We start from the raw sequence: 13606 nt of genomic DNA on the forward strand, positions 1-13606 counted from the left end.
TTGAGAAGGGGGTATCACAACCTCAAGAAAAGTGCCACTTAAAGCATTGCTTTTAGGCGTTCAACTGGCATTTCCACTTTAACTTAGGAAATGATAGGCACTAAACATTCCACTTCCATACTATGCAGTCAGCCACAATCACAAAATAGGTCCTTCAAATAAATGGGGGAAAAAAAGACCGAGACATATTCTGAGAAAAGCTAACACCAAGAAAATGTTTTAATTAAACTACAGAAACAATGGTTATAATACAGAATATTCATAAGCGAAAAGATACACCATGTTATAAGTACTTACAAAGTTACAACCATTTGCTTCCTTAACATTTTCCATGTTAAGTTCATACATGTAGATATGATCAGATTTACCATTTTTAGGGGGAAGAGGGAAAAAAAGGTGTATTTATCATCAGCTAGATGTGCTCACTGTATGCTCCGTTATTTATATGCAAGGCCCGGGTGACTGGAAGTGCAGTTGTCAGGCATTTTAATAAACTGGACAGCCATTTGTTTCTGCACGACAAGGCATCTTTACACAGGAGCAATCGGGAGAAAACAGGAAACAGCCAAGCACTCTGCACTGCAACACGCCACCTTAACAGCTAACCAGCATTACTCAACTGCTACACAACTGCGCCTAGTGCACAAAAATACATAAGAGAAGAGATTAGAATTGTGTTTGATAAACAATCCTTTCAAAAAATCAAGTCTTTTCACCTGAAAAGTCTTTATACAAATTTGGGTTCAGATTACCATTTAGATCTGAAGGTAAATAACATATACAAATTTACACCAACTTTTGTAGGTTTTTAATTTTAAGGAATGAAGGCAATGCTGAGTCAATCTCTTGACAGCTTTAGGCTGTGTGTAATGGCTGCACACGTTTTCCTTAAAAGTCAGGAGGCCACAAATTAGGTTACCAATCTGTTTAATTTCAAACAAAAAAAGTCAGCACTATATAACAAAATGAAATTTTACCTCAAATATCCAAATCCAATAATGAAATCTGAAGTCGTTCACCTCACTAAATTACAAGAAATTTGAATAACAGCAACAAAATGGCACATAAAATGAAGTTTGCCAACTGAGGCAAAGCTTAAACAAGTAAAAAGTTAGACAAATGTTACAAAATAACCTTTTCAATAGCCAGTTGCTTGTTCCAAGGACTCTTCTTCGATGGACTGAGTATGTGGTCCTTTTTCCCCAAGTCCTCCGTTTACACTGCTTGCCGATACATCTAGGTTTGAAAAGAAAGAAGTTCAGCTTACCTTCCATTAAAGTGCACATGGTTTCAGTTTCAGGCATGTACTTACTAAGGCTCTGGTCAAACCAGTAGGGTACAGAAATGTTCCACCCAGCCATGTTTTTAAAAGGCCCAATTAGGAAAATTTCACAAAGGCTACCATCAGCATGTACAAGTTTGAATTTACGTATTCCTGGCCAAATAACCAAGGTGAAGAAAGGTAAGGGGAAGAAAAAAAAAGAAAAAAAAAAAAGGGCTGTATCCAAACAAAAACAACTCGAGATCAGAGAATTGGTCTATATTTCATTAAGATAAATTGTTTCAAATGAAACATTTGGTAATTGAGAATACTACTTTAATATCTGAGCTACTTAGGGCCCTTTCCTTTTTAAAAAATAGGACCAAACAATTTAAGAGTTAAAGACACACTATCCTTTCCCCACCCAGTGCAATACCTGTAACTTTCTTTTGGGGTTCCAAATGTTCACTGCTTCTTATTGCAATTCTTTTGCCACATCCATTAGAATATGAAGTCCCAGTCAGTACAACAATAGTTGAACTGATTGTTTCTCTAAGAGGATAGTGCATCTTTAACATTTAAAGACAAACCTGCTCCAATACACGCCCACAGAAACTGGTCCCTGGAGGATCAGCCAAATCAGTTAAAATCTGCAATACTGGCCAATATTCTTTTATCAAACAGGAGACCGCAGCTTTAAAGGGGGAAAATGCAGACGTTGGATAAAAACAGCAAGAAATAGTCATTTTCATTAATAGGTCTCAAACAGTTTACGAAACAGCCATTATTATCTAAGCTTCATACACATCCTTTCTGCAGACCCCTCTCTTCAGTATTACTCCCAAAGGTGAGTAACCTCCGAGCAGCACTCCTAATGATAGGAGTCATTCTTACATTAACACGACTCAAAAAGACCTACCCCAAATCCCATTTATGAATTAGGGTTATGTGTCTCGGATTCCCAGACATTACCATTTTCTTAAGAGGACACCGCTCCTTCCTCTTCAGGAGACTTGGGGGGACTCTTCGATCGCGACCTGGATTTGGATTCCCTCTTGGACACTGGGGGAGGACTCCTGGACCGAGACCGGGACCTGGACCGCGAACGAGATCTGGAGACCGACGAGGACTTGGACTTGGATCTTCGCGCGGATCTGGACTTGGAGGTCGACCGAGATCGAGAACGAGTGCGGGACCGAGACTTCGAGCGGCTGTAGCGAGATCGGCTGCGAGACCTGGAACGGCTCCGACTCCGGGATCGGCTGCGGCGACGCCGCCTAGGGCTGCAGGCGGGACGAGCAAGCACAGCGGGGTTAATTCCAGGCAGCGGGGCCGGCCCCGCCCGCGCGCTCCCGCCCAGGCCGCCATTATCTCGCCGCCAGACGCCATTTCCCCAGTCGCGAGGCGGGGTCCTCCGCCCCGCGCCGCCCACACCCCGGCCACTCCCGGGTCGCAGACGGCGGAAGCTCGCGGGGCGGCCGGAGGGTCGCGAGACGCGGCGTGCACCCCCGCCCCGTCCGGGCCCGCACCACGTGCTTCGCCGCGGACCTTTGTGAGGTCGCCCGGGCCTCCCGCGCGCCCCGCCCCGCCTCCCGCGGTCCCCTCAGCCCCGTTTACCTGCGGCTCCGGCGTCCGTAGCCACCGCCCCCGTACCTGCGGGGTGGCGGTCCCCGGCGGCTGTGGTGTGAGTCCGGGGGGCGGCCGTAGCGCGCCATTTGCACCCGCAGCTCGCGGCCGTCCAGCACGGCCCCGTCCATGGCATCCATAGCGTCCTCAGCGTCGCGCTTGTCGTGAAAGCGAACGAAGGCGAAGCCGCGGGACTCCTTGGTGTAGCGGTCCCGCGGGATGTACACGTCGCCGACGCGCCCGTACTTCTCGAAGACGCGCCTCAGCGTGTCGGGCGAGGTGCGGTAGGTCAGGTTGTCCACCTTGAGGGAGGTCATACCCTCCACATCGGGAGGGGGGCGGCCGTAGCTCATGGCTCTGAGTGGCGGCCCGGAGCCCCGCGAACTGGCGCCGGCTTCCTCAGCTCTGGGCGGTGCGACGCCGCGCCTCTCAGGCAGTTGCCTTCCGCGTGGGGACACTGGGAAAGGCCTTGCCGCAGAACAGCACGGACGAGCTCCGCAGGCTGGCGCACCTGAGTAACAACTGGGCGGGCAGCCGGCCTCTGCGCCCGTTTATATCGCTCCTCACAAAATGGCGCCCGCGCCACCCGGAAATGAAATCTTCTGATTGGCCCACCGTGCCCCGCCTTGTAACGTCCCTGCCGCGCGCCCCGCCCCTACCCGAAGCGCCTGCGCACAGCCCGGCGGGCGGGCCAAAAAGCGCGGAGTCACGGCTGGAGGGAGGGGGAGCGGAATTAGCGGGCAGTTGGAAAGCCCGCGAAACGCTTTTTCCGCCTGGGAGGCCGGACGATCGCGATTGGGCAGGAGGAAGAGGAGGTGCTCCCCATCTGGGCCCCCACCTTTTTTTCATGCCAATACTCCAAGTTCACGCCCCTTTTTTGCTCAGCCGTCAGCCCCGTCTCCGTCTGAAGAGTGCTTCTGCCCTCATTTGCCTCTCCCTGTGACCCCGGCCCCCTCAGACTCCGCTGCGTCGTCTCTCGGCCCCGTCCAGCCGTTCCTGACTGCTCTTGGTCGGAGTCCGCTTCCCAACCCCCTTTCGCCAGAGCCCGAGAGCTCCGTCGGCTCTGCGTCCTGGCGGTGGGGACTCCCCGCGGAGCGCTTGCGCGTGCCAGGCCACCCGGGACTACGTTTCCCAGCGGGCCGAGCGGCCGGCGCCGCGGCTGCGGTCAGGTGACAAGGTCGCCTGACCGCAGTGAGTCAGGCCGGGAGGGCGGGGCCGCGCCGGCTGCTGCGGCTGGCACTTGGCCCTTTAATCCCCTTCGTGGGCCCCTCAACCTGGAGCGGATAAGTTCTTGGCGCTTCTCCGGGGGTTGTGCTCTTCCGTACTCGGATCGCTTCTTAGGAATATCCTAACTGCCGGTGGGGAGCACTTCGCCCTAAACCTGGGATTCCGATCCAGGAACTGGAAGTTGACAGCTTGGCTGCCTGGCTCCTGCATCTGCCTTCTCCACTCACCATCTCATTTCTTTCTCCAGGATTTTCAGTGGCTTCGCCCCGAGGAGAGCTGACTGCCCTGGGCTGCTGCCTCCGGCAGAGCTGAGCCAAAATGTCCCCGGAATCTAAAAAGCTTTTCAACATCATTATTTTAGGAGTTGCCTTTATGTTTATGTTCACTGCCTTTCAAACTTGTGGAAATGTGGCGGTGAGTTGGAATCTGTCCTCCCTCCTTTGAAGTGCCCATCATAATGCAGTCCAGAAATGAAAATAAACGTTAATTATATCTAATAGCGCGCTTTAATTGCATCTTTTATTTTTCCCACCCAGGCTTCCTCATTTTTTATGATTAGGTTTGATTTCTTGTGTCAGACATTTCTCATGGGGGCGTTAAGCATTATCGTTTAATCTGATTTGATTAGGGGTTTGGATGTTAACCTGGTTATTTTGTTTCTTGTCTGTATTAAGCGCTTCCTTAGTACTTGGATGGTTACAGCTGCTTTTCCTCCCCCCTCCCTGTCATTGGTTTGCCTTCTGCAGTTCTGTTGTCCTTTTTCTTTTCTCATAATGGACTTCAGTATTAAGTACATTATGAACTTTTACTTTATTCTCTTGCTGAGTACTTGGAGTCACACTTCCCAAGGGTGGGAGGGAGACTGCAAAACATTTTCGTTGATTAGTTTTATCTTCCACACAGCAAACTGTCATCAGGAGCTTAAATAGGACAGATTTTCACGGCAGTGGATATACCAGGTATTGTACCGTATGATTGATTTTGCTTTATATTTGACAGTAGTTGCTTAAATCTCATCAGAATCACCGGCAATAGAATATTGTGATTGAATAAGTGGTGATTGCATTTTCTCTTCTCAGTGCCTAGACTGAGAGAACATAACAGAATAAAGCTGATGAGTTTAGGTTTCCTGTGGAATTAGGCACTAGGTTTGAAATCCTGACTGTACAAGGTATTTATTGCATTGTTATCTTAGGTAAGTGTTTCCGTGAGCCTAATTTCCTAGCTCAGACAATGCATGTAAAGCACTTGGCACAGTGCATGGCATTGAATAAGCACTCTAGTATTGTCATGATTAGAATTCCCAGTCCTAAATAGAAGATGTTGTGATTCTTGAAACATTTGGTCCTTCTGTTTTTGTAATTCATGACGATGAATATACGTATGTCAGGAGCTTTTAGATTTTTGTTAAGGTGTTTAGTCCCAATTTTACAGATGGGTAAAATGAAAAGACCTTCACAAGTCACTAGAACCTTGTGATTGGACCTGAGAATGTAATATGTACAGGTATATATACACAAACAGGTTTTTCTTTTTTAAAATTAGATTTGTTAATTGACAAATGAAAATTGCCTGTTATTTATTGTGTACAACATGTTTTGAAATATGTGCAATGGAATGGCTACATTGAGCTGTAGAAACCGTTTCTTAATTTCTCTAGAGTTAGAGATTGGATCGTGGCACTCCCCCGCCCCCCACAAACCCATAACTCATACTTGGTTCTTTTTCCCTATCCTAAGCCTTGTATGTAATACTTGAGAATGAAGGGATGTTACTGTTCATTTTTCTAAGTGATTAGTAGCACAGCTTTTTCTACTTTTTTGTCTTCATGTGTATTCTAAAGAACAAATGTGGCCGGGTGCGGGGGCTCACGCCTGTAATCCCAGCGCTTTGGGAGGCGGAGGTGGGCGGATCACGAGGTCAGGAGATCTAGACCATCCTGGCTAACACGGTGAAACCCCGTCTGTACTAAAAATACAAAAAAAAAAAAAAAAAAATTAGCCAGGCATGGTGGTGGGCGCCTGTAATCCCAGCTACTCGGGAGGCTGAGGCAGGAGAATGGCGTGAACCCGGGAAGGGGAGCTTGCAGTGAGCAGAGATTGTGCCACTGGACTCCAGCCTGGGCGACAGAGCGAGGCTCCGTCTCAAAAAACAAAAAAAAGAACAAATGCAAAAACACATTTGATATTTGAGAGATTCATAAAAGCCAAAGAATAATTTACTTTGGATTTATGAATAGTATCTAGTAAATGAATTCAGGGCCTTTGAAATGGTTTTAACCACACTTCGTACAAGACATATGTACTAGGGCTGGGTCAATAGTAACTGAGTAATAATGTTCAAGTGAGACCATTAGGTTGAGTTAAATAAATTCTGGCTTAAGCAAGTTGTAGCTCTGCGCTTGTTATTTATAGCAGAGAAATGTCATGACGCTGCCAGAGTTGTAGGCTAAGTTTGTAGGGCAGATTGGTGGACTGGGGCCTCTGGAGTCATGCAGTCCTGGCTCGACATTCACCAGCCACCCAGCTGGACTTTTGGCAAATTACTTAATCCCACTGTATTTCCTTTTTCTTTTCTTTCACATGAGGATAATAACAATATCTTCCTCCTAGTGCTGTTAGGATTAGAAGAGAAAATCTGTATAAGGTACTTGGCACAGTTCCTGTTACTATGACTTACCAGTATGTAAAAAATGTATTGTAGGCAGACTGATCCCAAGGCACAGTTCGTGGGCTTCAATATTTTGTACAAATGAAAACTTTTATATGGTATTGAATTGAATGATATAACTATCATAAATTCTGACTAAATAATATGAGTGTTTATTGTAAAATCTATAAACAAATGGATTTTAAACAGTGACACAGCATATAAGGGCTTTGTTCTTTTTTTTTTTTTTTTTCCGTTTGTGTATTATGTGTGCAGCATGGCTATTATCTATGGAGTGTTCTCTGCTTCAAATTTGATTACACCGTCAGTGGTTGCCATTGTAGGACCTCAACTCTCTATGTTTGCCAGTGGTTTATTTTACAGGTAAGTAGTGTAATCTTGCACTTATTTAATCAGAACACTTTTCAGGATCTTTCAAGTAGATAGTAAACTTCACAATAATTTATAGACTTGGACTGAATAGAATATAGGTGGTATTTTACGAATTTTGGCTCAGTACTTGTTGCTCAGGGATATCATATTCTAATGTGATAGGATGTATCTATATCTGCTTTTGTTTTATTGTTAATAAAAATAGTATCCAAAAGTCTCTATGAGGGTTGAAAAGAACATTCTATGAAATAATCTTATTTTCTGTCAGTTGACTGAAAATATGTGGGGATTCAAATGAAATAACTAAATCTTTCTCTGAACTCTAGAACTATAGTTCCATGATGTGCTAAGCTTTTGGCAAAGAACACTGCAAACCTGTAAAATGTCTGATTTTACAAATCTGAAATAATAAATTATGGGCCAGGCACAGTGGCTCACACCTGTAAATCCCAACACTTTGGGAGGCCGAGGTATTGCTTGAGCCAAGGATCACTTGGGTCCAGGAGTTCGAGACCAGCCTGGGCAACATGGTGAAACCCTTGTCTCTACCAAAAATAAAAAAAAATTAGCCGGGCGTGGTGGCACATGCCTGTAGTCCCAGCTACTTTCGAGGCTGAGGTGGGAGGATGGCTTGAGCCCAGGAGGTGGAGGTTGCAGTGAGCTGTGATGATACCACTGCACTCCAGCCTAGGCAATGGAGTGAGACCCTGTCTCAAAAAAATTAATTAATTAAGAAATGAGAAAGTTGATTGTGTCCCTTTTTTCAAAACTGGAGCGATCCTTTACAGGTTGAGTTTTAAAAGAAGAGAATGTCAGAACTGATTCCTAGAAGGCATAATTGGCATTCTATTTCAGGTATCGTTTGACTATAATACCTTGACCTGTTATATTTTAGCATGTACATTGCCGTTTTTATCCAGCCTTTCCCGTGGTCCTTCTACACAGCCTCTGTTTTCATTGGAATTGCTGCTGCTGGTAAGCATTTTGATTTTTAACTTCTCTGCTTTCTTTTCTGGGGCCTATCTAAGGGTATTATTTATGTGTTTAGTATGTGACTCTAAGTGAATTTCTTTCCCTTGATAAACTTTTGGGTTGAATTTTAGTGCTTTGGACAGCACAAGGAAACTGCCTGACAATCAATTCGGATGAGCACAGCATTGGGAGAAACAGTGGGATTTTCTGGGCACTTCTGCAGTCTAGGTAATTATCCTTTTGAGGTTCAGTCTTTCCTTTTCTTTCTTTTTTTTCTGTCATACCATTTTTTAGGTCTTTGGTTGACAATTTGGATCTTCCATGTTACGTGACTTAAGTTCTAGCTAAATGTGACATGATTCCAATTTTATAGAATCACTTGTAATAATGGCTGAGTATGGTGGCTCACTAGCTACTCAGGACTATTTATACCAATACTGAATATAGCATACTAACTTTTTTTTTTTTTTTTTAAATGAGACGGTGTCTCACACTGTCACCTGGGCTGGAGTGCAATGGCACGATCTCGGCTTACTGCAAGCTCTGCCTCCCGGATTCAAGCAATTCTCCTGCCTTAGCCTCCTGAGTAGCTGGGATTACAGGTGCCCACCACCACGCCCGGCTAATTTTTTTTGTATTTTTAGTAGAGACGGAGTTTCACTATGTTGGCCAGGCTGATCTCGAACTCCTGACCTCGTGATCCGCCCGCCTTGGGCTCCCAGAGTGTTGGGATTACAGGCGTGAACCACCGTGCCTGGCCTTAACATTTTTCTTAAGAAGAAAGCAAAACAGCTATTCTGCTCTTGACTGTTGGATTTCTGGAATCTCTTCTGAGGAATCACCCTCATGAATCGCGCCTAAAATTTTGGCCTTGACAAGGCTTAACAAATAGCAAATGTTACATTTTAAAGAGTTGTATATTAAGAAACTAGTGTGTAAGTGAATGATTCTTTCTTCAGGAAAGTATGCTAAAGAAAGTATTTGATTAGATGCAGATAACTAAATCATGGATTTTTAGAAACAGATTCTTTAAAATTTAGCTTAAGCTTATTTCCAGGGAGTCATTTCCAGAGTTGCAATAAATCACATGTTTCAAAGTGAGTCAATTCTTCTTTGAAGGGTGCCTCTGAATCAGGTTACTGTCACATGGAAGGAGACTGAATTCCATCTGGGGCAGTTAAGTTTATCAGAGTCCAGATGAAGCTGATACTTTTAAATGACCCAGGACAGGTAGATACTTTAAAAATGATGTCCTTCTCTCTCCCTCTCTTACAACAAATAATGGGAATAATTATTTTTAAAAAACTATAAATATTAAAATAATTACCCAACATCCTATCCTCCCTTTTCTTCCCCCAGCTTGTTCTTTGGAAATCTCTACATATATTTTGCCTGGCAAGGGAAAACTCAGATATCAGGTTTGTTTTATTCGCGTTGCTTTATTCAGATATGTTCAAAGCATAATAGGAGTTATATAGAAATACCCATTATTGCTTTATTCAAGCATCGTTCTCATGAACCCCGACACCTCAAGTTCTCGCAGATTTTAGCTTTTAGTAAGACTTTTCCTGGGTTTATATTATTATTATTATTTTGAGATGGAGTTTCACTCTTGTTACCCAGGCTGGAATGCAATGGTGCCATCTTGGCTCACCACAACCTCCGCCTCCCGGGTTCAAGCAGTTCTCCTGCTTCAGCCTCCCAAGTAGCTGGGATTACAGGCCTGCACCACCACCCCAGCTAATTTTGTATTTTTAGTAGAGATGGGTTTCTCCATGTTGTTCAGGCTGGTCTCAAACTCCTGACCTCAGGTGATCCGCCCTCCTCAGCCTCCCAAATTGCTGGTATTACAGGCCTAAGCCACCCCTCCCAGCCTGGTTTCTATTACTAAACTAGGATTATAGTTTATGACTATGCTTTAAGGGGCTTCTCAGGGTCTAAGGGAAGGTTATGCTGTGCACGAGCTTACGAGAATACCGCGCACGAGTATGTGGTTCTCAGAAGACCTCTGAATGCTCAGTTGTTTTCTCTGGACCCTTCTTTGATTAAAAGAAGGCGATTAAGCCGTTGTGCTGTTTTTCTTTGGCTTATTCATATTTCTCTAACTGAAAGACAAAGGTGAAGGTATCCTATTTGTCTCCTTTTCCTAAGTTTTTACTGATGCATTAAAGTAAAAATGTAACGAGGAAGTGTGTTGACAGTTGTCAGCAGCCCTTGTACTGTGATACTAATTCTGGAATTGTTTGGTCGATACTATCTTGTTTCTTCTTTTTTCTCCATAGAGAGTGACCGAAGAACAGTGTTTATTGCCCTAACGGTGATTAGCCTTGTGGGGACAGTTCTGTTCTTTCTCATTCGGAAACCAGATTCTGAAAATGTCCTAGGAGAAGATGAGTCTTCTGATGACCAGGACATGGAAGTCAACGAGTAAGATGTTGGAAACATTCTATTTTATTTTAAAATAGATTTTGAGTAGATCTAGTCTAGAGATTACCAACCCGTTTAGCCCTAACTGATGTCCAGTACTCTCTGTAGGTTACCACAGGCAAGAAAAGGAAGAAAATAAAGGAGGAGCTGCGAGGGAGGAAGAAAAAAAAGGTCACCAGAGGAAGGGAGGTGGTGAAAAGGTGCACAGGGAATTTGAGTCTATTCCTGGCCTTGCCACTGATGTGTGTGTGACCCTGGACAGTGGCAGCAATTCCTGTCATGTCTCCAGGCCTCAGCTTTCTCACTCAATCCATATGTTTTCATGGGCAAGGAAATAGAAGGCAGTGTTGACCTTGGTTACTGTTTCTGTGATCCAGCTCTAAAGTTTTCCTGTTCTTGTGGTGTGAGTGAGTGGCAGGGCCAGTGATGGTTGTCACAGATGAACCTTGGTTATCACTAGGCTCTTGCTTATGGTGTCCGGCTCTTGCACTAACTTACATAGGCGGTTTTCCCCAGAGTGGTCCAAATACGGGAATGAGTATACAACCCTGTGTTTTGTAAAAATTGTAAATTACCTAAGCACATTTCAGTTTCAGGTGACACTATTTAAGCATGACAGGCTAGTGATCTGCAGTATCATTTAGATTTGAGGAAGGAGAGATGAGAAATTAATCTCTGCCACCCTTGTTTTGCTTTGTTTGTGATACATTGTGAAGATTGCCTTATAGCATTTTATATATTGTTAAAACTTTCGCATTGAGCATCCCATGCTGACTTTGTAATCCAGAAAGGGCCTAAAATTGTCCAGTCATAGGAGCATTAGATGCTCCAGATTTGCAGTAAGTTTGTGTAAAGCAGAAGCAAGGCAGCGCTTTGGTCTGGATATGCTGCCATGCCCTGCTTTCTTGCTCTTTATTGTGCTTCACAGACACTGGGTTTTTTACAAATTGAAGGCTTGTGGCAACCCTGCATCGAGTAAGTCTTTCTCTCCATACCACTTTTCCAACAGCGTGTGGTCACTTTGTGTCTCTCTGTCACATTTTGGTAATTCTCACAATACTTCAAACATTTCATTCTTATGACATCTGTTATAAGATGTGATCGGTAATCTTTGATGTTACTATTGCAATTGTTTTGGGGCACCACAAACCAGATCCATATAAGGTGGTGAACTTAATTGATAAATGTTGTGTGTGTTCTGACTGTTCCACTGCAGGCCATCCCCCATCTCCCTCCCTCTTCTCCTGAGACACAGCAATATTGAAATTAGGCCAGTTAATGACCCTACAATAGCCTCTATGTGTTAAAGTGAAAGGAAGACATGCATGTCTCTCACTTCATTATTTACTTATTTATTTATTTTGAGATGGAGTCTCACTCTGTCACCCAAGCTGGAGTGCAGTGGCATGATCTCGGCTCACTGCAGCCTCTGCCTCAGCCTCCCAAGTAGCTGGGATTACAGGCATGCACCACCACACCCGGCTAATGACTAATCAAGAAATGACTAACCTTAGCAAGGAAGACATGTAGAAAGCTGAGACAGGCTGAAAGCTATGCCTCTTGTGCCAAACAGCCAAGTTGTGAATGCAAAGGAAAAGTTTTTGAAGGGACTCAAAAGAGCTACTCCAGGGAACACACGAATGATAAGAAAGTGAAACAGCCTTATTGCTGATACGGAGAAAGTTTTAGTGGTCTGGATAGAAGATCAAACCAGCCACAACATTCTCTGAAGCCTAATCCAGAGCAAGTCCCTCTCTTCAATTCTGTGAAGGCTGAGAGACGTGAGGAATCTTTAGAAGAAAAATTTGAAGCTAGCAGAGGTTGGTTCTGAGGATCAAGGAAAGAAACCATCTCCATGACATAAAAGTGCAAGGTGAAACAGCAAGTGCTGCTGGAGAAGCTGCAGCAAGTTATCCAGAAGATCTGACCATTATAATTGACAAACGTAGCTGCACTAAACAACAGGTTTTCAATGTAGACCAAACAGTCTTACATTAAAAGATGCCATCTAGGAATTTTATAGCTAGAGAGAAGTTAATGCCTGGCTTTAAACCTTCAAAGAACAGGCTGACTCTTGTTAGGGGATAATGCAGCTAATGACTTGAAGTTGAAGCCAGTGCTCATTTACCATTCCAGAAACCCTATGACCCTTAAGAATCATGCTTAATCTACTCTGCCTGGGCTCTAGAAATGCAGTGACAAAGCCTGGATGGTAGCACATTTGTTTACGGCATGGCTCATTGACTATTTTAAGCCCACTGTTGAGACCTACTGCTCAGAAGAAAAGGTTCCTCTCAAAATATTACTGCTTATTGACAATGTACCTGATCAGCCAAGTGCTTTGTTGGAGGTGTACAAGGAGATGAATGTTGTTTTCATGCCTTCTAACAACATTTGTTCTGCAGCCCCTGGATCAAGGAGTAATTTCCATTTTTTTTTTTTTGAGACAAAGTCTTGCTCTGTCACCCAGGCTGAAGTGCAGTGGCGGGATCTCGGCTCACTGCAACCTCTGCCTCCCGGGTTCAAGAGATTCTCCTGCCTCAGCCTCCTCAGTAACTGGCATTACAGGCGTGCGCCACCATGCCTGGCTAATTTCAACTTTCAAGTCTTATTGTTTAAGAAATACATTTCATGAGGATATAGCTGCCATAGATAATGATTCTTCAGATCTAAGCAAAGTAAATTGTAAACCTTTTGAGAAGGAGTCATCATTCTAGGTAGGTCACATTAAGAACATCTGTGCCTGGGGCTGGGTACAGTGACTCACGCCTGTAATCCCAGCACTTTGGGAGGCTGAGGCAGGTGGATTGTTTGGGCTTAGCAGTTTGAGACCAGACGGGGCAACATGGTGAAACTTTTTTTTTTTTTTGAGATGGAGTCTCACTTTGTCATCCAGGCTGGAGTGCAATGGCGTAGTCTTGGCTCACTGCAACCTCTGCCTCCCAGGTTCAAGTGATTCTTCCGCCTCAGCCTCCCGAGTAGCTGGGACTACAGGCGCATGCCACCATACCCGGCTAATTTTTGTATTTTTAGTAGAGACGGGGCTTCACT

The 13606-nt window shown here is 44.5% G+C and overlaps 2 protein-coding genes across 16 annotated transcripts in view; one reads left to right on the forward strand and one right to left on the reverse strand.

The window, feature by feature from the left end:
- Window positions 1-188: 188 nt before the first annotated feature.
- Window positions 189-3546, reverse strand: SRSF2 (serine and arginine rich splicing factor 2). 6 transcript variants are annotated; one of them, XR_675503.4, is made up of 5 exons: window positions 2879-3546; window positions 2234-2544; window positions 1852-1955; window positions 1135-1236; window positions 189-636 (listed from the first exon to the last, which is right to left on the reverse strand). XR_675503.4 is itself a non-coding variant. In NM_001034118.1 (3 exon segments), coding segments are annotated over 2 exon segments (666 nt in total). In that variant the 5' UTR covers window positions 3241-3411; the 3' UTR covers window positions 189-1236; window positions 2234-2240.
- The window catches only part of MFSD11 (major facilitator superfamily domain containing 11), a 68748-nt gene continuing 58686 nt past the window's right edge, over window positions 3545-13606 (forward strand). For 2 of the 10 annotated variants that reach the window (XR_010153097.1, XM_054670717.2), the window contains exons 1-8: window positions 3615-3702; window positions 4362-4528; window positions 5018-5073; window positions 7040-7147; window positions 8052-8131; window positions 8260-8356; window positions 9488-9546; window positions 10411-10555. Coding sequence is in view for 7 of the 10 variants with exons in the window: in XM_054670717.2 (XP_054526692.1) it covers window positions 4433-4528; window positions 5018-5073; window positions 7040-7147; window positions 8052-8131; window positions 8260-8356; window positions 9488-9546; window positions 10411-10555 (641 nt within the window). In the remaining 3 variants the exon portion in view is untranslated. Of the gene's footprint in view, window positions 3703-3723; window positions 4529-5017; window positions 5074-7039; window positions 7148-8051; window positions 8132-8259; window positions 8357-9487; window positions 9547-10410; window positions 10556-13606 lie in introns of those variants that run through there. The other 8 variants (XM_009433367.5, XM_009433364.4, XM_009433368.5 and 5 more) reach the window with 8 other exon arrangements.

Source organism: Pan troglodytes, chromosome 19, assembly GCF_028858775.2.
Source record: "Pan troglodytes isolate AG18354 chromosome 19, NHGRI_mPanTro3-v2.0_pri, whole genome shotgun sequence".
Lineage (NCBI taxonomy): Eukaryota > Metazoa > Chordata > Mammalia > Primates > Hominidae > Pan > Pan troglodytes.